At 43.8% G+C, this 26,150-nt stretch overlaps 1 protein-coding gene across 1 annotated transcript in view; it reads right to left on the minus strand.

Moving 5' to 3' along the window:
* LOC121434713 (reelin-like) overlaps positions 1-26,150 on the minus strand; it is a 447,768-nt gene that overhangs the window by 63,368 nt on the left and 358,250 nt on the right. The window contains exons 32-44 of the mRNA XM_041633615.1: positions 20,903-21,061; positions 20,488-20,676; positions 19,704-19,977; positions 18,835-18,975; positions 18,555-18,732; positions 15,509-15,593; positions 14,503-14,685; positions 12,816-12,987; positions 12,612-12,714; positions 10,628-10,857; positions 5,304-5,524; positions 2,744-2,891; positions 444-702 (exon numbers count right to left, since the gene is read on the minus strand). Of these exons, the coding sequence (XP_041489549.1) occupies positions 444-702; positions 2,744-2,891; positions 5,304-5,524; positions 10,628-10,857; positions 12,612-12,714; positions 12,816-12,987; positions 14,503-14,685; positions 15,509-15,593; positions 18,555-18,732; positions 18,835-18,975; positions 19,704-19,977; positions 20,488-20,676; positions 20,903-21,061 (2,342 nt within the window). The remainder of the gene's footprint in view (positions 1-443; positions 703-2,743; positions 2,892-5,303; positions 5,525-10,627; positions 10,858-12,611; positions 12,715-12,815; positions 12,988-14,502; positions 14,686-15,508; positions 15,594-18,554; positions 18,733-18,834; positions 18,976-19,703; positions 19,978-20,487; positions 20,677-20,902; positions 21,062-26,150) is intronic.

Below are 26,150 nucleotides of genomic sequence, written 5' to 3' on the forward strand. Positions count from 1 at the left end.
GCTGTATTATGTATGAAGATCCTTTACAGCAGCCCAGAAAGATGTTGGGGCGGGAAGAGGCTTATTTATTTATTTTTCATCAAAAGGCTGGAAAAGAGGATTTGCGACCAACTGCATGTGGCCCCAATGCTAATTTGCATGCTCTCCTTTTCAGAGAATTATAACCTTGTCTCACGCTTAATAAAGTCCCTCTGTCCATATGGCAGCTTCCTCTCTGAGCTCGACCTAGGCCTTCTGTTGTGCCATTGACTTTTAAAGGCATAGGCACTTGGGGGTCTAGAGAACGAAAGCAAAGCTAAACACCGTATCTAATCTAGCCGTGTGCCCTTGGGCAAGTCATTCAACTGTTCATCCTGGCTTCCACCAGCACACCGCGTTGGCGTTGGACAACCGGGCTTTCTAAGGTCATAAAAGTTAAAGCAGATAATTCTGAAGGGACTGACCTGGTCGATCACCCAGGGGCTATAGAAGTGCCCATTTTCAGACGGCTGCCACCAGCGGAGGCGCGTGGAACCAGAACGGGCCTTCAGGGGCATTTCCAAGGCGATGTACCTGCCCACGTTGCTTGAGTTGCTGAAAAGGAACTCTTGAAGGAGACTCCAGGAGAGGCCGCCATTGAGAGAATACTGTAGAAGCACGGGCTGGCTCCTGGGGTCTGGAACACCTTTACCACAGCCCAGCCTCACGAAGAACTGCACAAATCTGACACCAGAAGACTTTACTGTAGACTTTGACTTCAAAGAGAAATTCGCATCTGTTAACAAAAGGCAAGCACCCTGGGCGGTGTAGGGCGGCTTTAATAAACATGACCATTCAATGAGCGTCCAAAACAATCACTTCGAAGCTTAACTTTCCTTTCTAATGTGAACGAGAGTTAATTAAAGGCGCAGTGTGAAAAATGGCAGTTCTGGCTCTATTTGCATCTTGCCTCTCTTTTCCAAGGGGCCTGGGGAAAGTAGAGTCGAAAGCCATTGCATTCTTTGGCTACTTTATAAGATGCTGGGAGAGACCCAAAGGCTGCCTGAGTCTGAGAGTGTATTGTTGTCTGGTGAAGACAACTGGATTTCGGTCTTCAGTATTTGAAACTAGAAGAACGGAAAAGTCATCGATCCATACGAGCCTTGCATCACTGGCTTTAGGAGACACATCTAAATTCAGCCGTGGTAGCTCCTCTTTTCAGGAGAGCAGGCCACGTTTGGACGAGCTGTGTTTAGCCTAGGCCTCTTTTATGTCTTTTGCGCCAGAGGAGGGAAAGTGTGGGGTGTTGGTGGGCTGAGCCAGACTCTGACTGTTGCTGGGTCTGGGTACCAGTGATACTGGCCACTGAGAACTGTGGCAGCCGGCCAGTGGCAGCTTTCCTAGCTGGCAGGGAGGTGGACAGAGTGGCAGCTAGCAGCTGGGGTGCCAAGGAAAACTGGTTCACATGTTATCTTTGGCAGGAAAGCTGCTGGTGCCCGGTCTGGCCACTATCCTGACTGGAAAAGCAGAATGAATTTCATGTCAAATTCAACATACGTACTCAGTAATATAACAGGACTGATAATAAATGTTATCAGTATCATACACAACGCCATTCATCTCTCCCAGTTTCCCAACTTCTACCTATTTATGTCATGGCTCTGCAAACACTGCGATCTTACGCTGAACATTTTAAGGTCAATATATGCAAATCCCATCCAGCATGCAACTGGCTGAGCTATAGAATGCAGCTTTTAACATCTGATTAATGAAAACACGCATTGTTAGTGCCTACCGACGTCTACATGAATAAAGATGGTATTTACCGAGGAAAAACTTGGGTATGTCATCTGCTTGTATTGGAAAGATGTTTACATTAATTTAGTGATAGAAACACCAAATTACTACTTAGAAAATTACTTATTTAGAAAAACTTAATTAACTTCTAAATTAGAGAACTTGGCTGCTATTAAATCTGACATGGAGAATATCAAATTAAACCGTGTGCATTAGGACGGAGTAGAATAAAGGTTTGCTTCCAGTAACTACACAATTGTTTCAGATAGAACTGTACTTTTGTGAATTGTATTATTTATGATCAATATTTGAGAGAGCCAGGAGAAAGAGGGAATGTTAGGATGCATTTTAAAGTACTGGGGAACGTTTTACAAATAAACCTGTTTGCCTTGCTCATTTAAAAGTAGGTCAGGGGTTGCATTTTATACACACTAAGCTGTATCTTATGTTTTGCGGTTAAGGTTTTGGCTCGTCAAGCGATCGAGGGATATGTATTGTGACAGGACATAATCCTCCGAGCCAGTTTAAAACGTTTTCTCTGAGTGAGCATGCTCAATTTAGAAAATGACTTCTCACAATGTTAGCGGAGCATCGGACTTACAGAGACTAAGAATGCACTTAAAATACGCTCAATGAAATTTGCTAATGGAGATAAAATTAATCATGAATAACTTGAGGGTGCATTGCACTTCAACTGAGCTTCTTATGAAGACAATAGAATAAATGTGCATATTTTCCCCAGATTTCAAGAGCTGATTGATGAAAGTCGTCAGTAGAAGGTGGATAAAGAAGATGCAATATGATTCTCTTGAAGTTAGAGTAAGTTAAATATTGTCATCTTCTGGATTATCCAATATCAGATATTAGGTTTGTTGTTGCTGTTGTTGTTTAGGTGTGTTTCACATCTGGGAATCTGAGCAGAGAAGTCTAACATCAACATGGAAGGTACCGCCCCAGAGAGCTCCCTGCTTCTGCAGGCTACAGTTACCTGGCATGTGACAAGTCCAGGTCCCGAGTCACCAGCATGCGCAAGCCATCTTCATTGAAAAAGAGGTTGTTCCCACTGGACAGGATCCCGCACTTCCTAGACGGCTTCGCCCCACTTATCAGTAAGAATCTGTCGGATTCCAGTTGACCTGAGGAAGTGGAAAAACGTGGTTTTACCTGTGACCATAGGTGCAGAGCTGTGTTATATTTGCAAAGAAACATGACCAACGTGTCATGTAGTTTAAAAATGCAAAGCCATAAACACTGAAGGACTCTTTATATGTAGCGAGCAGCATGGAATCACACCTGATGGAGATGTATAATCAACTCCTGAGATGGCTAAGGCCTGACCTATGCTATGATCACGCAATGATTATCAGCTGCCTACATATGCGTGGGCCTATGGGCAGTGCCCACCTGGCAGTTCGGGGTTGGCAGCCCATGCCTACTTAAGGGCTGGGAGAGAGAGAGAGGGAGAGAGGAGAGAGGAGAAGGAGAGAGGAAAAAAGAAGAAGGGGGAGAGAGGTCAACGGAGAGAGAGGAGAGAGAGAGGAAAAAAAATGAAGAGAGGGGATGAGAGAGAGGTCAAAGAGAGAGGGGAAGAGAGAGAGAAGTGTAAAAAGTCCTGGAATAAAACTGCAGTGAGAAGAGCTCCGGTGGTCGCGTCATTCCTTGCGGGACGAGGGTGGCCATGACATTTATAATAGAAACTTCTTGAAAGTTTTTGACCTTGACTAATATAAAGGGTCACCCCCTCGGAGGAGGGTCTTTTTCCAGGTATTTGTGGCTCACCCAGGTAAGCCCCTCCACATCCAACAGAAGGAGGAGAACTGGTTATCAGGAAGTGGATGAAGCCAGAAGAGAGACAGGGAGGGCACACACCCCACTCCCGATGTCCAGGGCAGTGTCCGAGGAATAACACAATATCTTTGAAAGGTGAATTTTTTTTTAAACTTAAAGAAATTTAAAAACAATTTAACAGTTGGATGTCTTTCAAAGCCAGTTCTCAAATCTACTCAGATATGTACCTTAGAGGTGGTTTGTTCTTTCACTGTGGTAAAATACACAGAACATGTCTACTGTATTATCAATTTAACTGTGAATAATCCAGGGGTATGCAGTGTATTCCTGATGTAAAACCTTCGCTAGCAACTGCTTTAAGGTTTTCATCTCCCAAGGGGAAGCCTAGACCAAAAAGCATCCTTCTCTCCTGCATCTCTGGCAACCAGCTACTCTGTTTTCTACCTCCAAGAAGTGACTTATTTGGTATGTTTCACACAAACAGAACATATAATGCATGTATTTGCCTGGTTTCCTTTGTTTATTATATTATTTCCATACATATACATTGTAGCATCTGTCAACAGTTCAAATGTTTTATGGAAGTGTAATGTTTCATCTTACATTTGTACCTAAATCTGGTTTTAATTTGTATTATAAAACCACGAATATATTAAAAATCTTATAGAAAATAGAGAAAAATGAAGTCTTTTGGTCTGATTACATTAACATAGATATGGTGGTATATTCGACCATCGTATGAATATGTTTAATCTAACGTTTGGGAATAGTGCATCTACAATTTAGATGTCCCCCAATTATTACTTTATAATATCTGTTTTTCTCTGTTGTTGTAACACTATTATCCCATGTAGTGATGTCAAATTCTGGGTATTAAATCAAGGTGTGGAAAGGAGGAGGGGCCGCTTGAAGAGTTGACAGAACTTGGATTTCTGAAAAATTCATTCCTATATCCAAGCTTATCCTCTGGAAATATTCTCTCAATTGGCATTTGTCAGAAATTAGATGTAGTACAAAAAGTGGTGCAGATATAGTAGTTGTGACAGGATGGACAAGACCCGAACATGCCCAGCCAACCAAGTCCCAGCAGGAAGAAGAAGGGGGTTGGGTGTGAAGGGTCATCCTAGCCAAGACGCCACCAGCAGATGCCATTGTTGGGAGTTAGAGGCATGTTTCTCTAAGAGTACAGCCCCTGATAAAACCTCTCCCCAGTGGAAGGCCCCACATTCAAGACTATTGGGGCAGTAGAAACTTGGTAACTAAAGGATTCAAAGCTGGGTGGGAAGGGAAGAGGGTGGATGGGTAGATCCTAGAGTGTTAGAGCAGGGAGGTGAATATCAAAACACGTTGTACAAAACTCTCAAAGAACTAATAAGTGTATTTTAAAAGTTAAAAATAATTATTTAAATATAATTAATATAATTAATTAAAAATTGTTTTATTTTTCTTATAGATTCTCATGTGTATCTCATCATTAGTATCAGGATATTAACGATCCAACATAAATGTTGAAAAATAAAAGAAAGTTTACAAAAATCATGGTGAAAATAACCTTTAGTTTATCAATTAAAGTCTTACTCTCCCTCACTAACCATGGTTTCAAATATAGCCCTATCAATTCAGAAAGAAATGGTCTTTCGTGTATTTGCGGTTGTAACAACAATTATTAAAATACGAACAGGCGGTTAAATCACCATCACAGCTTGGGCTTACAAGCAAACTCTTCCAAAAGCTACACGGGATTTAGGAGAGAAGCTTACCTTCAAAGTCGTCTTTGAGGAAGTCAGGATTTTTGGTGCTAATTTTGCAGGTTGGACCAGAATAGCCTGGGTCACAGATGCACTTGGTCCCATTGATGCAGCTCCCGTGCCCGCTACACATCTCTTCGCACTGGGGACCAATGTAGACATTGTCGATGGCCCACGTGACGGGCTGCGAGCCGGCAGGGTAAAATCCCTGGTACCATCGGAAACGCACAGACCTGGAAAACAAGGCCCGAGGGGCTCAAAGTTACTCAAGGGAACAATACATCTTTAGCGCATCTGGTCCACAAACAATGGAAATTCCTACTTATGTATCAACTCAAGAGGAAGGAAACATTGTTAAAGAAAAGAGAAGAAAATGAGACTTGCCATTTCAGTACAATGCAACTTTTCTTTTTTTGACAGTAGGGTCACTGTTTCTCTAGAACCTTCTGAGTTTTACCAGTTAGTGAAAACGGCACCCCACCCATCTTCCTACCCTTCCAACACCGGCTCTCTTGGTGAAGACGTCTCTCTACTGTCAACACTCTGCATAACTATCCTAAAAAAAACCCGATGTAAAACCCACAGAGCATAAACTCAACCCTGATCCATTTAACATGCACAATCCTGTGACATTTATACACCACCAATGCTGTCTGCCCTTATCGAGTTCCAAGGCATTCCTGCACCCTGAAGGAAACCCCAGCAGCCTTTCCACATTTTCTGTTTCCAGGCAACCGCCAGCGCCCTTCCTGTCTCTGTGGATGGACCCACTCTGAGTCTGCTACAGCAATGAAACCATGCAACATATGGTTTGCGTTCAGCGGCATCCATTCAGCATTAATGTCTTCAAGGGCCATCCACTTCCAGCAAATACCAGACGTTCCTCCTCTTGACGCTCCATCTCAGGGATTTACGGGGATTTTTCAGCTCACTCATTCATTGGTTTGATTGTTCCCACCTTTGGGCTGTGGAGAACAGGGCTGCTGTGAACATATGGGGAGTGTTTGTTTAAGTCCTTTTCAGTTCTGCGAAGGATGGTCGTGGAATTGCTAGGTCTTAGGTACATGGGTACCTTTCCCGTAATGGTGATGGCATTTCCACCATTACAGTACTACAACTGGAACAACTGGAGTTAACTTAAAACACGCCAATGTCTTCTATCAGGAGAGGGCTTGTAGCAGCTAACGTCTATGTCTCCTTTGTTATACCCTTTCATGGCGCCCAGCATAGTGTTTCTGACACAGTAGTTGCTCTTGAGTTCAGCCTGGATACGGAGAGAGTTCTAGGCCAGCATTGACCCTGTTTAAAAAAAAATACGAAAACCCAAAAACTAACCTAACCTAACCAACTGACCACCACACTGCCCGCAGTTCCCCAAGTCACCACCATCACCAAAATTGGCAAAAGAATTATCTTATAATGTTACTGGTGACAATCATGTCCCTGAAAATTATCTATGTATTTAACTAGATTAACTAAAAGTCCAGAATAACATATTTTTAAAACACGTCTAAAACTCAGTTCAAAGAAGTTGGAATTATTTTAGAGACGGGCATTGAATGGATCCTGGGTACTTCTTTTAGTACCCCATGAATCTATCCATCTTCTGGTTATCACACAGGCTCAATTCTGGATAGTTTCCGTTTGAGAAACAAATCAGAAGTGAAACACTAGGGTTGGGCATGGGTGAAGAGAAGGAAGTCTGTGAAGCTTCTGCGGCGTGGCAGAGAATATTGCAGACATATTCAGGTTCTCACATGTAGGCTCACTGTTTCTATCAGGAGCTCAAAACAGACCCCAATGCCAATACATAATTAAACCAGGTTCTCCTAGACTTGTCCAAGTTTAGTCTTGGCAAAAGCACTCCTTACCTTTTGAACTCTCAGACTGCTGAGCTGAGGGAAATGCTTGGAGTTTTCCTTTTAATGAAAGCCTACATGGATTTTTTTTTTGAACTTATTTATTCAAATGTTCTGAATACAGATGAGCCACCCCGGCTGGGCATTTGTTAGTGTTCACCCACCTTGGCACAGAAACCTCAAGGGCTGTGACAAATGGGCTCTAGCCTGCTTTGGCTGCGGTTCCCTTCGGCTGAAACATTACTGTGAAAAATTCTCATTGTCATTCTCCTGGCAAATGTCGGCACCTGCTCCCCGAGCCAGCCCTGTTCAGAGGGTCTTCTCTTTAAGATACACACTTGAAATTTCAGGTACGTCACCCTGTCTCCATCGATAGGGGCTTGGGTTGACTCATCACAAAAATGCACAAAGCAGAAACAACGGGGACGTTCTCAGGGAAAAAGACTCTAGACCGAAAGACACAACGGTGATGTGAATAAAATTATTTGAAAATTCAACTCGTGTTTTGAATGTAAGCATTATGGAGGGGCTGTTGATTTGAGAGTGGGGGCATGGAAGGAACTGGAGGGAGGGGACATTGAAGGGCTGGGGGGGGAGAAGAAAGGGGCAAGTGATACGATTATATTTTAATTAAAATGTAAAAATATCTCTAAAAACTTAGCACTGAAAACAAAGCCATATTATTCGTGTATGTGTGTGATCATATGTGTATCCAGTGTCCATTAAGTCACAGAAAATGGTAAGTTAGCATCACACACACACACACACACACACAAACCCTTCAGCAGCTAGTATTTATGCTACTGTTAAGTCCCATGCTGAATTCAAACCACAGAATGGTTCACTGAGCTGGAGAAAATTTCACTTTTGCCTTCCAGCAATTCATGCCTGTGTGGGTTTTAAGAACAGGACTAATTTTCTTTTCTTCAGACAAGGATGAGGCATTATTATGAAGACAAATTTTTCCCTCCGCAGATATGGCTGAAAATAGTTTGGGATGATACAATTCTGAGAGTGGGCATGACACCTCACCAACTTCATCCCTTTTCATAGAAATAAAATGACATGGACTACGAGCAACACACAGTCTCAGTTCTTTACATTCTGAAGGCCTTTTTTCTTTCCAAAAATGGATTTCCTCCAGTGGGTGAAATTGAGATATCTGTATTTTCCTTGTGCACGTGTCCAAGATAAGCTGCTAGGCTCATATGGCCCAGAGGAAGCCGTCAGCGAGGCGTGGCCCTGCCGTTTGGTCCTCCTGGTGTGGGCAACCTGCTCTGCTTTTCGTTCACAGATCTCTTGGCTGGCTCCACATATGTCAGGTAAGATTATTTGCACGGGGGACCTTGCTGAAGCACGTCTTAGGCAGTACACCACAGTCATGGCTATAGCCTATCTTGGGTCCTTTCTTAACTAGGAAGTCAGAGTAAAGCAGAAGCCCACGGGAGAGGAGACTGGGTACTTCACAGCATGCACATGATGGAGTCGATCAAAAGTGTGTGTTTCATTCTGCTTCCATGGTCACAAAAATATAACATGAGTTGGGTAGCTCATAAATGACAACATTTAGTATTTTCTCATCACCTAGAAGTGGAAGATCAAGGAGCTAGCGCAGGGGCTGCTAAGGGCTTGCTTTAAAGTTCAAACTTGATGCTATCTAGTTTAGTTGTGTCTTCCTGTGACGCAAGAGGCAAAGGGGTTTTCTGGGACTTCGCTAATGAGAGCTGTAATCCCATTTATGGCTTAATGACCTCTCCTACGGCCACTCTGTCTAATGATATGACCTTAAGGGCTATGATTCCATCCTGTGAATTTTGAGGTAACACAGTCAGCCCATAAGAGAGTCTAAGTGGTTGAGCCCCAGGCTTTTCCCATGCCCAGTCTGTCAAGGAGTGCTCTCCCAACTCTTGACCTGATTGACTTTCAGATTTTATTTCTAGGAGACTTGGAATCAAGGGTTCTAGGAAACAAGAATCATGATCTATTTGATGTTGATGGCAGGATGATAAAAACAAGGACCACAAAGTCCCTGGCATCTTTTCATTAAGTTCTTCTGTGTTCTAAGTGGAAAATGACTGACTTCAGATAGACTCGTTTTTCTTTTTGCTGAGACACTTTCCCCTGTCTACTTCTTCTGTGATCATCTCTCTCTGATCAATGGGAGTTCAGCATCAAGCTGGGTGGTGTTCTATCATTTCTGTGAGCTCCAGAATGTCTCCTCACCCCCTCTGACTTTCACTTAGAGTCTAGAGGTCGTTCTGTCTAGTGATACCTGCGTGCGAAGAAAACACTGGATGTTCTACACTGCCTTCATGCTGTATCAAGAGCCTTAGACAACAGGAAGTATTTAAGGTCTTAATAATCAAATAATGAAAACTGCTCTAGGGAGGTAGTGAAGGGTGGGTGGGTTATGCCCCAAGACAATGCTAACTTTTGAAAATGCACTTTCAATCTTTGCGAAGACTACCAAGTATTAGTTTTGTCTGTAGACAAAAGAGGTCTAATTATGCCTAGTTTCACACGAGAATGAAACATCTAGTTCCATCTCGAAAGTACGATAGCAGTACTTTATTCTTTTTGATATACACTGAGAAAAGTGAACATTATTCTAAAACAGTCGTTCCCAACCTGTGGGCCATGACCCCTTTAGGGGCGGAATGACCTTTTCACAGAGGTAGCCTAAGACCATGGGAGAAGCACAGATATTTACATTACAATTCACAGCAGTAGCAAAACTACAGTTATGAGGTAGCAATGATATAATTTTATGGTTTGGGTCACCACAACATGAGGAACTATGTCAAGGATCACAGCATTAGGAAGGTTGAGAAGCACTGTCTCAGAGAAACCGATTCCTAGGCTGGCTGCTGCCTTGACCCCTCCTCTCTGTCTCTTCCTCATGGTATAAGCTTTATTTTTGGAAACTACCATCTTCATTTCCTCTAGCTGAGAGGAGAAGTCCTTTATCTCCAAGCAGCTTTTCATCAGAAGAGACAAGTATAATGTTACGAGAATGCTGAGGGAGGTTGAAAAAGTAAAAAAACCCAAGGGGAAAGTGCTAATGCTTTTTATTAGATGCCTAGAACTGACTGTGGGCTTCCAGCTTCCACACATGAACACGGGGGTGTGTATGAATGCATTGCATTTTTTACTGTATTTATAGCGTGAGGTGAGAGCCCATGGGAAGAGGGTCAAAATGATGAGAAAAATATGTTTTATCTTGTTTCCTTTTGATTTGCGAAGGATGCATGGGAAAGGGATCTCAAGCAACGCAATCCACAGCACGCTCTTCAGTTCATCCTTAAACCAGGCACGAGTAGCTACATTGTCTCTTTTTCCTGCCTCAAACGTCTACTGATCCGTTTCAAGCCGAGAGCCGAAAAGAAATACAAAGTGATATTTTCTTCCTGGAAATGGCAAGTGAGTGACAGATCGTCAAATGAAAACCCCACGTGGTGCCAGGCGTCAGACCCTCACCCGCAAAGGTGCAGCTTCCCGAAGTGCACGACTTCCCTCCGCCAGCCCTGGGTGGTCCCGGCGTAGTAGGTGCTGCCCGGGTGGTGCTCGGTGGAGCACAAGGAGCTGACGTGGACGCTGCTGTGGTAGCAGAGGGGGAGCAGGAGGTGCCAGGTGGCTCCGAAGTCCCTGGAAAATTCCAGTCTGACTGGATCAGCAGACGAACTATCAGTGGAGCATCCGACATTGATCTTGGGAGGAAAGAAAAAGTGGCACGGATTATCACGCCATGTTTCCTGCCGCCAATCTAATCCTTGGCAAGTGTCTCACTGAGATACATAACTCTGAAAGATCTATTTTGCACCGATGACATTATATATTATGTTTAAATTACATTTTTTTTTCATAAGGAACCTAAAAAGGTCTCAAAAAATTTTTCTCTCATGTTACAAGAAACATAAAATGGACAAGAGAAAGGTTGAGATAACGCCAGATTTTACCTTTGGCCCATTTTTTAAAAAAACCATCGTCAAGAAAATAACAAAGAGTGCTCCCTCCCTAACAGCTCCCTTAGCAGTTTACTATTATTATTGACCAGGAAAGATTTTCAAAAAGTTGGAAATATTCAGGATGGACAGCATTCTGAGGTAGCATTCGCAGTGAGAGGACAGTGATGATTAAGAAAATAAATCCGGGCTGGAGAGCTGGTTCAGGGGTTAAGAACATTGCCCACTCTTCCAAGGGTTCTGAGTTCAATTCCCAGCAACCACATGATGGCTCACAACCATCTGTAATGGGGTCTGGTCTGGTGCCCTCTTCTGGCCATCAGGCATACACACAGACAGAATATTGTATACATAATAAATAAATAAATATTTAAAAAAAAAATAAATCCACTCACTTCTGCAGCTACTCTGTGCGTGTCTTCTTCAACACGCATGTGCCTGGTGTGTGTCAGAGAATCTAAGATCTGCTTTGTCGTTTCCAGCATGTAATACAATATCTTAAACGCTAACCCGCATGCTAACGTAACACAGCACCTAAAAGTCTAACCCACATGTTGGACACTGGATATTTAGATTCTTTTTTTCAATCTAATGGCAATTTGCAACTTCTGACCTTTCCCCTTCCTCTCTCTCTCCCCCTTCCTTCCTGATAAGCCTCTTTCTGCTAAATGCATGATAATTTTTCTGTGCCGTATCTCCTCTTTCCAAAGAATATTTTCTTGCTATCACGCCATTATGGTAACTGATTATTAACGTGTAGTGAGTGGAGTGGAGGGGGAAGGACACAGAGCAGGGAGGGTGTGGCTATCGCTTTATCTTCTGATGAACAAGCAATTGGGACTTGATGAACTTTTGGTAAAAATGCTACCTTTTCTTAGCATTTAAACCACAGATATCAGCACAATGTCTCTTACCACCTAGAACACTGGCATAACAAACCTTTTATTCTGGTGACTTTACTCAAGTGTTTCAAATATGCAAATGCTTTGATTATGGGTTTAGTTCCTTGACAAATATAAGGAATACATGAAATGACAACTACACATGGTAAGTATATTTAATACTGTAAAAATAGTGTGATACTGTTTTATATGTAAAATTCACAGTATGATAAACATTCCTGTATGTCTGCTGGTACCGTACAGACTATAGCTAGAGTGACCTAGGTCCTAAGAAATTTAAATTTTAAATAAGAACTGTGAAAAGTAACAAGACCACAAGAGCATTCTTTCACATTTTTATAATTTTAAAGTAATTAATTTCAACACTTGCTATAGTAGATAGGAGGGAATCTGTGTTACAAGTAACTATTTCTGAAACAAACATTAGTATAATAAATTGGTCCGATAATAAAGTAAGCTATGACCCACAGACCTTTTATGACTTTATACACAACTAGGAAATCACAGTGTGTGAAATTATCTAAGACTTTCCTCTTCCTGCTGATGTTTTTTGTTCAAGGTAAGATGTAAAGCGTTCCCAATAGACAGCGTCAGTACCTCAAACTGGATGATGGTGTTCTCGTTTACAATTAGGTCCCGGGTGGTAATGGAGTGCTCACCAATTTCACTGGACACAAACACCATGGCTGAGTCTTCCTCGCTGGACATCGGGAAAGCAAAGGGAAACTGGTTAGGGCAAGAATTCCTCCTGATGTGTATGGAGCAATGATTTCCCTTTCAGCATTTCAGCCTAGTACTTACGGAGCTCCCTTCGAAGAGTACGGACAATAAAGACCGATGTTTCCCCCTGGGTAGAAAAACCAGTTGTCTTCTCGGGGCCCAAAGTCGAATGTATCCAGAAGCATCACGGGGTTGTTCAAATTGTTTCCGTCGACAATGAAGTCATCAACAATCCAGATTTCTTCTTTCTTTCCTGAGAGAGTTTTGGATAAATAAAGTTTTTTTGTTGTTGTTTTTTGTCCCCCCCAATAAGAAAATTGGATTTTCTCATTGAAAGAAAAAAAAAAAAAGCCACTAGCAGGAGAAACCGAGTGGCAACAGTTTCAGCATATGGTTCCCAGACGAAACCCACAAGCCACATGGCAGCCCGTTCACAGCGATCAAAGTGTGAGGAAAATAAAGCTTGCAGCCATATGAGACGAACACAGAACAGCCGTGCTAGCTCAGGGAGGGCCAGTGAGCGGCTTGTGCATATGCCCTGGACTTTTAGTCCGAGCAGGGCCACGGGCCTGTGGGAGTGAAACCATCCACCTCTGTCTCTCCTCACTCCTACCGTGGCCCTAACTCTAGGGGTTTTCTTTAGTTTCTTGTTTTGAAAGCGTTTGATGAATGTAATAATAAAAAAAAATAAAGTAAGCATTTCAAATGTAACATAAGGCCCAACATCGTCTAGATTTTGAAACTGGGTGTATTTCTTTTTCAGAGTTGTGTTTTATCCTTAAGTAAAATTCATGAGTACAAAGTATCAGGTAAAAATATATTTATAACATGTACACTTTATATAATTTCAAGTGCACTTTATATCTTATACATATGAATCCATTTAAACAAAAATCTACCATGATTGTATCTATCTTACAACATGTTGAAGTTTTATTTTATTTACTTACTTGTCATAAAAAATACATAGGCTTTATTTTAGAGACATAAGTATATTTTTCCTACTCATTTCTGTTACTTCTGCTTAATACATTGTCATTGTACTTATTTAGGCAGTTAGATGCATGTCTTTGCAAAATCTGGCCCTTTAGAGTCAATATTAATAGAACTATAAGAAATAGCCAAAGTTAGAAATCTGAAAACCTTCTGTAAATGTGAAATGCTTGATGTGAGACACTACCTGCTTGGTCTACATGTGAGACACTGTCTGCTTGGCCTGGATGTAGACACTGCCTGCTTGGTCTAAGGTCCTTCCACTTTTTCTAGGCATTCTATGATAATCTGCTTCACTTATGAAATGCCATTGAGAAGAATGGTAATTCCTAAATAAATTCAACAAAAACATAGTTGCAGTTGGTGAGGAACTAATGGCAATGATGGATTATTAGTAAACAAAGCAAAACAAAACACCCAGATTCTGTGGCTCACAATGTAATCCTGGCAACTCAGAGGCTGAGGCAGGAGGATCTTGAATTTAAAACTGCTCTGAGCTGTCTAGTGGGTTTTGGGCCAGCCTGTGAGTGAAGGTAAAGACGTCTCAGCCAAAACCAAATGAGGACTAAAGCAAGAATTCACCAGTCAATTATACAAGGTGAGAAGGAGACATAAAGTTCAACATTCCATGAAGAGTGGTCAAAAGGGAAGCGTGTAAATTTGTGGCGTGCACAGTCCATGTGCCTCTCAGGCCATCCTTTCTCCATGTCTTAGGAACAAGACCATTAACACGCGGCCATCGGTTTTGATCAAAACAGAACGCATGCATTTTTACCATTGCTGTATGGCTGCCAGAGTCTGAATCTTGTAGCGTTGGTCTGGGCGCTATTCGGCAAGGGAACGTTAATGAAAAGTATGCTGGTTGTTTGAGGGAAGTAGAACTCATCCATCAGGTGCCAGGTGATTCCTCCATTGACAGAGAACTGTAAGAGGATGGAGTGGGACCTCTCTGGAGTACCTAGGGAGGAGACAGCACAGGCATACAGCACACGGTGACGAGGACATGGTCCGCTCCGAGCTGATGTTGGGGGCATCAGCCCTTGAGCCTGCTTAGATTCACACAGAGACTTTCAGCTCCAAACACTTCAGTGGCAACTGAGAGTGGTTGTAGGTAGAGCCTGTGTATGAGTATACTTTAAAAAGTACACCAAATGTAGACAGTCTTTCTCTTATATGTGCGTGACACACATACGCACTTGTATCTGCACACATTCTCCCTCCTTCCCTCCTTTTCTCCCTCTTTCCTTCTCCCTCCCTCCCTCCCTCCCTTCTTTCCTCTCTCCTATATCTAGGCGACACCAAGTAAAAACTTATTCATTCTGCTGACATCACAGTTTTGCAAATGTTGAAACGTTTAAATCAAGGCAATATAAATAAAAATCACGTGAAAATGCCATATATCTATAGTGACTATTTTTAAAGAAAATGATTAATTACATATGAAAAGTCAGAAAGACCAAGGAGTGCTTTGGGAGCATTCACATCTGTAAAATAAACCCAAAATGCTCAAATATTAATAATTTTTAATTTAAAATTCTGGTAGCTAGAAAGCAGCGGCGGGGCCATTCAAGGACGTGACAGTAAGTTTACCAACCAGCACGGTGACCACATCTGTATTAAATGGCTTAGAACAGCCGTGATTGCGCCACCGTGGCAAGAAGAACTTGAGCCAAGATCACTTGAGAACAGTGAAGCTCAAGGGCTTTCTCTTTATGGGGGAGAGACTGTGCACAGGGCAACTTTCATGAAGGAAAAGGATGCATACCACGGGAGCAGCTTACCTTTGGCTATAAACCTCAGTGAAAACTGGACATACATAGTGTTGGTGCAGTCTAGGTCCCTGGAGATAAGCATTCTTAGTCCCTCCTGAAAACAAGAGAGAAAGGAACCTTCTGTCACTTGCGTAATTACTTCTGCTTTATATACTTACCCTGCATTAATTAGTTAGGTAATAGTGACATGGTTAGAAGTCACGGTAGCTACAGATGATGAGCGGCAATGTTTTGTCTAGCTTAAAAGGACAAAAGGAAGATATCGCCTTCTCTTAATGCCCTCATTTTATGTGATTAAGCAACACATTTTTATTATCCCACCTCTGATGCATACTTTTTGTGACTACTATTAAAGGTGGTGCAGAAACAATAGCACTGTCCACTGCTGGCATTTCCAAAACCTTGTCATTTGGTGGCAGCGTGTTGTGAGAGAAATGAAGAGGAAAAGATGAATCCGCGCTCCCGCTGGAGGCCAAGAACTAATGGCTAACTTTTCCAGGGCTCCAAGGAGTCTGGGGAACTCACTATTGCTTTGCCTGCTCTGCCAGCCCCAGGAGGTTCTCACACAGGCTGACACAATGCCCCAGTTGCTCGAGTTAAATAAGGCAGAAGGAAGCCAGGTCCCCATGCCTAGACAGCAACCACTCAGGCAGAGAAGCCACGCATCGAGGAAAACGACCGCATTAGCCATAGTCATTTTTTCTGCTAATTAACTATTTCTGGTTGCCCGAGATCGACATCTCAGAAGGCTGCTGTGTATGTAGAGGGCTGTGGTGATAGCCGGTACATTTCACTGTGCAGAAGTCCCAAGGTCCAAACAGGCTTTAGTTTCTCAGCTGAGCCTGCTGAGTTAAGTGACTTTTCAGCAGTCTGTGGCTGAGACAGCACCAAATGACTTCCTCATTATCAACTAAAGGCCAAATGCTGTATTAGTTAGGAAAGTAAGTTTTCCCCTCTCCTTCATGTTTATCAAGGATGACTGTCACGACTGTCTAACAGATGAAATAACAAACATAGATGGAGTGCCTATAACATGCTGGGTTTTAACAGACACTTTACTAAGTATTCCTAAGAGGAAGATTATTCTCATGTTGCAAATGTGAGAGAGAGAGAGAGAGAGAGAGAGAGAGAGAGAGAGAGAGAACACTATTAGAAATTTCTAGGTCAGGGTTATAAGGAAACGGGTTGTAGACAAAGGTGGCATTCACGGGTGGCAGACAAAAGTTGCATCCATGGGTTGTGGACAAAGGTTGCATCACGGGTTGCGGACAAAGGTGGCATCCTCAGACAGCTCAGAGATTCAGCTAGTAATGTCATTTGCTTACATTGAGACACAGGACTGTTACTCTTCCGTCTTGGCTATGGAATACAAATGTGAAATTGTTCCCAAGGACAGGCCTAGGCACTGTGCAAGGACCCATGTGGCACTGCTTTGTCTAGGAGACTGTGGGGATGACTTGTAGCTGGAAAGGCTCCTCACATGCTGGCAATAAGCTAGCTCTGCACTTGATATTGCTTCTCTCTCTCTCTCCTCTTCTTTTTTCTGAGATAGTGTTTCTTTGTATAGCCATTGCTGTCTTAGAACTAGCTCTGTAGACCAGGCTGGCCTCGAACTCACAAAGATCCGCCTGCCTCTGCCTCCTGAGTGCTGGGACTAAAGGCGTGCGCCACCACCGCCCGGCTTGTAGATTCTGTTTGTATAGACATGTTTCCTTTTGGTTCTTTCAAATAGGAAAAATCTTTTGTATCCAACAAGCTGTTTCAGTAGTGGAGAGCACTTGCGAATCTCTAACATCTAAGAAAGACGATCATTTCCTCTTTCGTGGAAGAATGCCTTTGGAGGCCAGACTGCAACCTGCTGGATGGCACACACTGAGCTGCCTGCATCTTTCCGAGCTGATGGATGACACATGACGCTTGGCCGCTTTTGCACTTGGGTAGCTAAAGAGAAAGGAGCCCACGCCTTCCCTGCTTGTAAGTCTTAAAGACTAGGTTAACGCTGCTGCTTGGAACTTCATCAGACAAAGGCCTCTGAACGTTTCTGCTCTTCGGTTTAGTTAGCTGCTTGGGATGGGGCAGCTGGAGGTCATGGGCTCTCCTTAGGAGAGACTGACCTCTCACACCAGGGTTTCCACCATGAAAGTGCTGTCCCGATGTCTCTGGTCCATCAGCACTCTGGGGACGCACACATCTCTCGGTGCAGTGAGTTGTTCTCTCTGTTCATGCAAAACTTGAGAGGAATCTGGACTCGAGCAATTATGCTAACTGGCATCTACGAGCTATAATTGAAAAGTTCCAGGGTGTCTAATTTTCACAGTGCTCGGCACGACTCGTGAAGGCTGTGTAGAAAGCCATGCAGACGTCTGTCAAGGACTTCATTCGCACACCTAGATTAGTCGATTTCTCCTTGCTGAGAGGGACGGAGGTGGCATTCACACACGGAACGGTGCCACCTGAGCAGAGTCTCTCTCTGCTAGACATTTCTCTAACTAGACATCTAGGGTGGAATACAAAGGAACATTAACGAGGTCCGTGCGTGCTAGTTAACACGACTTAACGGCCTGGTCTCCTCTAGTCTCCTGTAAGGAAGGGATCAGACTACTGGCAGGAAGGAGTTTTTTAAAAAAAGAACAAAGGGAAAGATTTCATAAAATCATCAACAAATACTATAAGATAAAAATTGAGTAAAAGGAAATGCTACCTTTCAGTAACCAAATTCTAACAATTATGCACATATATACCCTTGTGGATTCCAGCAGAAAATAAGAAGACACCGACCTCCAAAGCAGAGGGAAGATAAGATGCTGTGTCCAAAGGACCACGAAAATGAATGTAGCAGACACAGCAAGACCTTACCTCAGAGACAAGACAGAAGCGGGGAGGAAAGGAAGGGGGAAGAATTAGAGGGAAGGCGAAAGCGCTAACAGAATGGAATGGGGTGTGCTTTAGAAGACAGCAGCCGTGTATGAAATAACATGCTGACGAGACCAGGGATGCACGCGTGTGGAGCAGCGAGGCTCAGGGACGACAGAGGAGCACGCAGAACCTCACTCACCCCTTTAAAGATCAGAGATGTTCCGGATTTGATGGTCTCACCATTCAGATTCCCCCTCTCTGCACCATACACTTCAGGCCAAAGGTCAGGATGTAAGTTCCCATTGAAGTCATCTTTTAGGATGGAGGGGAGGGGAACCACAGGAACACAGTAGGGTCCACCAAAGCCCCGGTCACAGCTACCGAGAAGATGAGAGGAGAAAAAGCAGCATTTATTATGACTTCCACAAACCAGTTTCACTGTGGTGTGGCCACGAAGGGAACCGGGCTTTATTACTTACATGCAGCGTCCAGCATCACAAATCCCCTTTCCTGAACACATCCAAGGACACCCCGAGGCCAGAACAACATTATCGATAGCCCAGGAATCTGCTCCTGTGGTGTAGTTGGCCTGGATCCATCTGAACCGTGTTCTGGGAGAACTACAAAACAAACAAACAGAACAAAACAAAAACAAAAATCAAATCAAACAAAACACAAAACACTGTTGGCTTGATAGGCAATTTTGAAAGCATGGAGCATGAATAGCTATTTTATTTCCCTTTTCCTTCTTTCACAGTCCAGTTTCCTGTCCTTTGAGACACTTCTACTTTCGTACCAAGTACTAAGTGGTCTCTCCTCTTGATTGTAAAGAGGAGAGCAGAATGCATGCTGTCCAAATATTGTAGGACTTCTCTTCCAGGAAAGTCAACATATGTAACACCACAACGTTATCCAGAGATCTTGATGTATGTTTTTGAAATTCAAAGTAATTTTAGTGTTTGTCTCTAGGGTTAGGGAAAGAATGAAGGCTCAACAAAGACATTGGGAACTAACATCATTTTGGCAATGAGGATTCCATTCCACTGACCCTAATGGTTTCTCAGAGTATATGAGGTCCTATACTATGTTTGTTCTCAACATGATGCTTCTAAAGTCAAGAACTGGAGAGAGCTCCCTCTTTTCTATCGTGTTGATAGTCTGCTATTGGGAATATATTAAGCATGATGAATAATCTTCATTATCAATTTCATTGGATTTAAAATCTCCCTGGGACCACAGCTCTGTGTGAGTTCATGAGGATGAACACCGAGGATGACTTAACTGAAGAAGGTGGGATTACCAAGTTAGGTGACAGAAACCTAACACGCAGTCAAAGGGCAAGTCTCACTTGGTGGCGAGCGGAAGGTAGACCGTGACCCGTCTCCAGCTCTGGAATCTTTCCGAGGTGTAAATTGAGCTTTCCGTGTAGTGCAGACACCCGATGGTTGGAGGGACACACTCTTCGGTGACGAGATGCCAGTCCTTGCCGTTGTTCAGGGAATACTGGAGCTGCACACTGTGGGCGCTGCTGAAGGGCTTGCTGCAGCCCATGCTCATCTCAAACTGTAGGAAGCTGGATGCCGACACGTGAAAGTCCCAGGTCTCAGCATAGCGAGGTTTTCCTACCGAAGATGACAGCAAGGGGTTAACCGTCACGGAATGATGGGCTCTCCTGCGATGCTTACGCTTGCTACCAACACTTCGCACAGCAAACCCAAATAACGGCTTGTGTTCGGTGCCTCGGGTTTGCGTTGGCTTTTCTTCTCACATTTACTGCTTTTATACAGATGCCATAGAATCAGAAACACGGCAGGCTGTAAATTCAAAGGCCTTTACTACCTTAAGAGGACTAACAGAGTCATCACTCTCAATTTTGCAGATTGCAAACTATAAGAATGCCCTCTGATAGATACGTTTCTGCCTTAAGTTATTTTCCTCTTAGCATGTTCCATGAAAGAAAGTTCCGACAGGCCCAGGTCACCGGGTGATTCTAGAGGACAGTGTGTACCCTGCCTTCCACAGCAAAGGAAGTTAAGGCGCATAATCTTATAACAGAAAATCCCTTTTGAGTTTTAGCTAATTTAGCCCTGTAGTTAATCAAATGCCCTTCTAGTAGGTGGCGCAATATATACCTATGTCTTCAGTGACTATCAGGGCAGTGTCCATAGAGACACACTCAATATCCACGTGGCCTCCTTGGATTCGATACCAATTGGCTTGCAAGTCTATGGAGCCGTCAAATTTATCTTGAAATCCAGTTTGAGAGCTGTCATTCACCCCGATAAGGACATCATCCAAAGCCCACTGGGCTGAATGCTTCCCTGCAATCAGATCAACAGCAGCAGGTGGAGAAGGTTCATTATACAACAATATGAATATCTTCGTGACCACGCTTTTAAATCAAATTGTCTGGAAACCGACGGTAAATTAACACACACACACACACACACACACACACACACACACACACACACATTACAAGTTGGATATGGATGCCGCGTGATTAAGAAAGAAGTCACCGGGAAGTCGGAGAGGGCAGCGACTCACCGTGCTGTGGCTGCCACCACCGGAAAGCGGTGGCAGGTGTCTTTGCCTCCCGCGGCAGGTCGATGGAGATGATCTGTGGGTCCAGAAACGACATGAAGTCCAACTCCCGGAGCAGATGCCACAGTATCCCGTTGTCATTTGAATACTGAACAACCAGCCCTGAGGTAGAAGACAGAAACTCGGGGGCTATGACAGCTTTCTGGGAGGCCAGAAACAACAAACCTGCAGCAAGTCCAGATTATGTCTCAGAGACGGCACACTCATCCATCTAACTTCCACGGCATGAATTAGTAGACTCAAAGGCCCATCAATTTCCTGACAGTTTCTAATGCGCTGGCTCCCAGTAAATGAAGACAAGACATACATAAGTCCCTTTCAAGACACTCAGCTTTGTATGAGTGATGAGCGGGCTGGTGAGGGAGACATAAAATCCTGCTCCAGATCATGCACTTGAAATTCAGATTCTATCCTGAGCACTACAAAGTCTCAGGTCATTATATACTCAGAAGAAATATCTTAGCTTCTCTGGTACAAGACAGCTGCGCTCGTTGCTGCCAAAGCCCAGGGCCAAAGCCCAGGGCAATCTGCGGCTCGGCCGGGGAGTCTGTTAGGCGGAGCCGCACTTCGCATTGTGACAGGCCTTGATTGGTGGAACCCAAATGAGGCCGGATTATCCAAGAGTAAAGCAACGCGACAACACGCTGGGTTCTCCTTCCTGTCTGTGCCGCTCCTCCTGTGTTTATCTGTCTACCTCCACCGTCACAAGGTGACGAGATCTGGGGATCTACACGCTAGAGGGTTGGGCACCTCGTGAGCCATCCCCGCTAGAGGGTCAGACACCTCGTGAGCCATCCTTGATAGAGGGTCGGGGACCTCGTGAGCCATCCCCGCTAGAGGGTTGGGTACCTCGTGAGCCATCCCCGATAGAGGGTCGGGTACCTCGTGAGCCATCCTTGCTAGAGGGTCAGACATTCCCGCTACTTCTGCCAGAAACATTGTCCTTTAGAAGTGGACACAGGGGAAGGATAATGATCAGCAAAGGAGAAAACTGCTATGGATAATAAGATTGAGGGCCACATGTACATACACACACACACACACACACACACACACACACATAATACACATGGATACAAATCGGTACTAGTCATAGGAATGCATATCTGTGGGAGGAAGCAGAGGGTATGCAGCTAATGGCTTACTCCACAGTTATTCATGAAATTGGTATCAAGGCTACAGCACTCAGGAGAGCAAGCTCTGCACCCCACCTGGGCGCCACAATCGTGCCAACTCTGCTGGTGGGGCGCCGGTGAGTGTGCCCTGAGGTCGTGGGAATGGGGGAGCTGGCTACATACCTCTCATCTGCCATGCGGTGGTGAGGGAAAGATGTCTTCCCCCTTCACCGTGGACGAGAGAGCTGACCTTGCCCCTTGCACTTGGGAGAGTGGTCCCTGCACCTCCCCCTCGCAACACAATAGAGCTGACCCTGGTGGTGGAGGTGTGGGCCAGCTGGTCTGGTGGTAGAGGACGTGAGAGAAGGAGAAATGGCCCCACTCCTTACTGCTCACTGCAGAGGGTGAACTACCAGTGCTGGAGAGCTTACTCTGATGGTGAGGATGAGGGAGAGCTGGCCAGGAGGCAAAGTATTAGAAATGAAACACCATGGGAATAGAAATCTTCTGGATTCGTTCTAGTTTCTTCAAGCTATAGTCCAAGACCAGTGACCTGAACTTGGGCTTTCTATCCATGATAGCTTTAAAAGTATATTCATAAATCTCTTGATGCTTCTCTCTTTAAAAATAAGAACTTAACTCTCTTCTCTCTGAGTGCAGAAAGATTTAATAACTTGCTTCTAACAGAATGAGGTAGGAGTCAAGGTGAATTTTGAAATCAGGCCATTAAAAGCATTGCAATGAAGCCTGGAGGGATGCTCAGAAGTACAGTGCTTGCTAAACAACAGTGAGCCCTTCTTAGCACTACAGAAGAGGAAGGCTTTGGGGGTTCCTCCCTGCTCTCTTAGATCTGTTCCTCTCAGAAGCTAATGCACACGTAGTAAGATATTATAACAGCCTGTGGACATGTGTGGGTAGAGAAAGCTGCTCTGGACAAAACCTTTGACTTGTTCATGAGTCAGGTCATACAGCCCCTGGCTGAGTCTTCTAACATCTGTGCCCTGTCTACTGCTTTGACTGCAGCCTAAAGAGATCCTGACCCAGAGCCCCTGAGCTCAACAGTGTCTGTGCCTGCCTTCCTGTCTTGCAGGAACCATAGGATAGCACGTTGGCTGCTTTCAGCCACTTGGTCTTTATGTGGCATATCACTCCATTGCCCCTAAGTCAGAATTTGCATGTCAGCAAATGTAAATTATGAAAGATCTGAGGTGTTTATCAAAATACTATTGGCTTGGCTCAGGAAGTGTGCCCTTCATTTGGGGCCTGCTTGCAGCCTTTCTCCTTATTAGCTTTTTCAGGAGAGTCGTGTCTACTTAGACACAGCATTGAGGTCTGCAGAGATGAAACCCTGGTTCCAATGCATGATGAGATAGGGTGATGGGGGATTCCCCTCGGTGTTCTGGAATATGTTTTATTACCATTGGTTAAAAAAGAATCTGCTTTAGGCCCATCGCAGGGCAGAATAGGGCAAGGCAGGAATTCCAAGCAGAGAGAGGAGGAGAGATTAGGCAGAGTCAGAGAGAAGTCATGTAGCTGCTGCAGGAGACAGAGGGCAGACACTGGATGGAATCTTACTGGTAGGTCATGACCACATGGTGATACGCAGATTAATAGAAATGAGTTAATTTAAGATATAAGAGCTAGCCAATAAGAAGCATGAGCTAACAGGCCAAACAGTGTTGTATAATACAGTTTCTATGTGATTATTTCGGGTATGGGCAGCCGGGAGATGAATGAGCAGCCTCTGTCTATAGTAGACCGTCCCAGACAAGTAGAGATTGAAGGAATGTCAGGCAGAAAAGGGCAATATCTGGTTTATACCTGTTGCTGAGCCTCATTAGGGTGCCATCTAACACACTGTAAGTTGGAATAAGCCAAGTCATTTCAGCTCATCCACTGAATGCTTAAATCGTGTAAGACATTTCTCTGTTTAAACCACAACTCCATCTGCATCCTGCCTAGTCATATTGCAGACAGCCTAATTTTGAGTTTAATTCCAAATATGTAAATTGGTCTCTCAGCTTGACTAGGTAAGGGATCTTCACTTTCATCACCGGCAGAGATTTGTTCGAGGATTTAGTCAGATTTACATATTAACAACTAACCTTCAAGAAGAGGATGAGAAAAGCCTATGGGATGTGAATTAGACAGATAACACCATGGTTCAAGACTAGCTGAGAACAAATAGCCTGTTCCTAAAGGGATCCTAAGGGAAACCAGCCCGGCAGTGCAAATTATATTTGTAACAAGAATAGAGCGGGCCTCATGTCATTGATAAGTGCTTGCTTCCCACAAGGTCTTTTTAAATCTTATATACAAATGTGGATTCTTCACAAGACTCGGGCATGGAAGCTTCTGTTGCACTGAATTTATCAACAGCCATTAGCTTGGTGGGCTGGTATCCAGCCTGCTCTATTAAAATTAGCAGCCCCCTGCATGCTTATCTTCCACCTCCATAGTTTAATTGCTTCTGTCTTCCTCTTGCAATCTACACTTCTTTATTTTTTTCTTTATTGTCTACTGCCTGACTTCTTTCACTAGCACTGCCTGTTACATGGCTGTTGACACTCCCCTAGCTGTTTCCGTTCATTATCTCCAAGGCACTTTCTCCTTCTTTGTGCCACATGGCTGGCAACACCCAGCTCCCACCCTGGGGAGTATTTTCAGTGTTGGGATAAGGACATCGGATAATCCACGAAGAAGATGTAGCACAACAGAAAAAACATCTTGTTTCTGTTTTAAAGAGATTATTTGTTACTGTGGCATAACCTAGCTCATGACTGATACATCTCTGACACCATCATCGTAATACTGTATCTGCAGTTCCCACAAGAGTATCTGACTTAAAACAGACTACATACACATCTGTAGAAGAGATGAAGGAGCCAACAGAGCCCATGGAAGTGTCTAGATATTTTCCTCAACAAAAGAATGATTTGAATAATTACTAGAGCAAAAGTATTAAGACAATCACAGGAAACCATTCAAACCTCCAGCCAGGGATGATATGGAGATGGTCAGTGTGGACCAGAGCTCTCCACAGTCCGTTGACTAGCAGGTACTGTTTGGTCCAGTGCATCTTACACAGCCACAGTCTTACACAGTAACAGACTTAAGCTGTAATGCTGTAAAACCCAATGCTGTTTTAAGATTAAAGTCAGAGGCAGAGCCATCAGAGAAGCCTGTGGATTTTACGCTGACTAGCCACACGCAGGGTCCTGAAAGACTCCTAGCATACCCACAGCGTTGCTGGGGCTGTTCACAGCTCAAGGCTGTTGCTTGTGATTTGAGGCAGAAACAGTGGGAGCCTCACGAGAAAAGAGTCAAGAGAAGGGAGCATACATCCTGGAGTGGGAGGTTCAAATCCTTGCCTGTCTTATTATCTATATGACTGCGTGCAAGTTCCTGGTCCACACTGTGCCTCACCCTTCACACCTGCTAAACAGTTCTAAGACAGCATCTATGGTAGCAGGTACTCAGAAAAACCATTTAAGGCTACCAAGAACTACTGTACAAGGATTCTGTCCCCTCCAGAATGTCCAAGTAGAATTTGATATACAGTCCAACAATTCTCTATGAAAACAAGTTTAGTTCTCACAATGAATGCAAAAACCTCTCCTATTGTTTTCTTCTCTGCGCAGCATTATAAAGAAGTAGAATTCACCAAAACAAATGTTATTTGATTCTGCCTACACCTAGGGCAGACATGATTTCAGGCTTAAAGAACACTAGGAGAAGATGTGGGGTCCCTGGTCTACACAGCAACTCTTTCTATGAAGCAGAACAGAGCGCAGGAATTATCTTCCAGTTTGTAAAATCCACATCCAACTTTGGGAGGAAAAAAAAGGCTAATTAATCAAAGTTATATAATTTCTACAGAAGCATAGTTGCTTGGGCTTGGCGATATGGTTCAACAGTTAAGAACTGACTGGCTGCTCTTCCAGAGGACCTGGGGTCAATTACCAGCACCCCCATGGTAGGTCCCAACTGTAACTTCAGTTCCAGGGAATCTGGTTTCCACAAGCATCAGACATACACATGGTACACAGATATACATGCACTGACACCTCTACACA

Source organism: Microtus oregoni, unplaced genomic scaffold (genome assembly GCF_018167655.1).
Source record: "Microtus oregoni isolate MIOR12 unplaced genomic scaffold, Mior012 000044F_ref0000062, whole genome shotgun sequence".
In the NCBI taxonomy this organism is placed as follows: Eukaryota; Metazoa; Chordata; class Mammalia; order Rodentia; family Cricetidae; genus Microtus; species Microtus oregoni.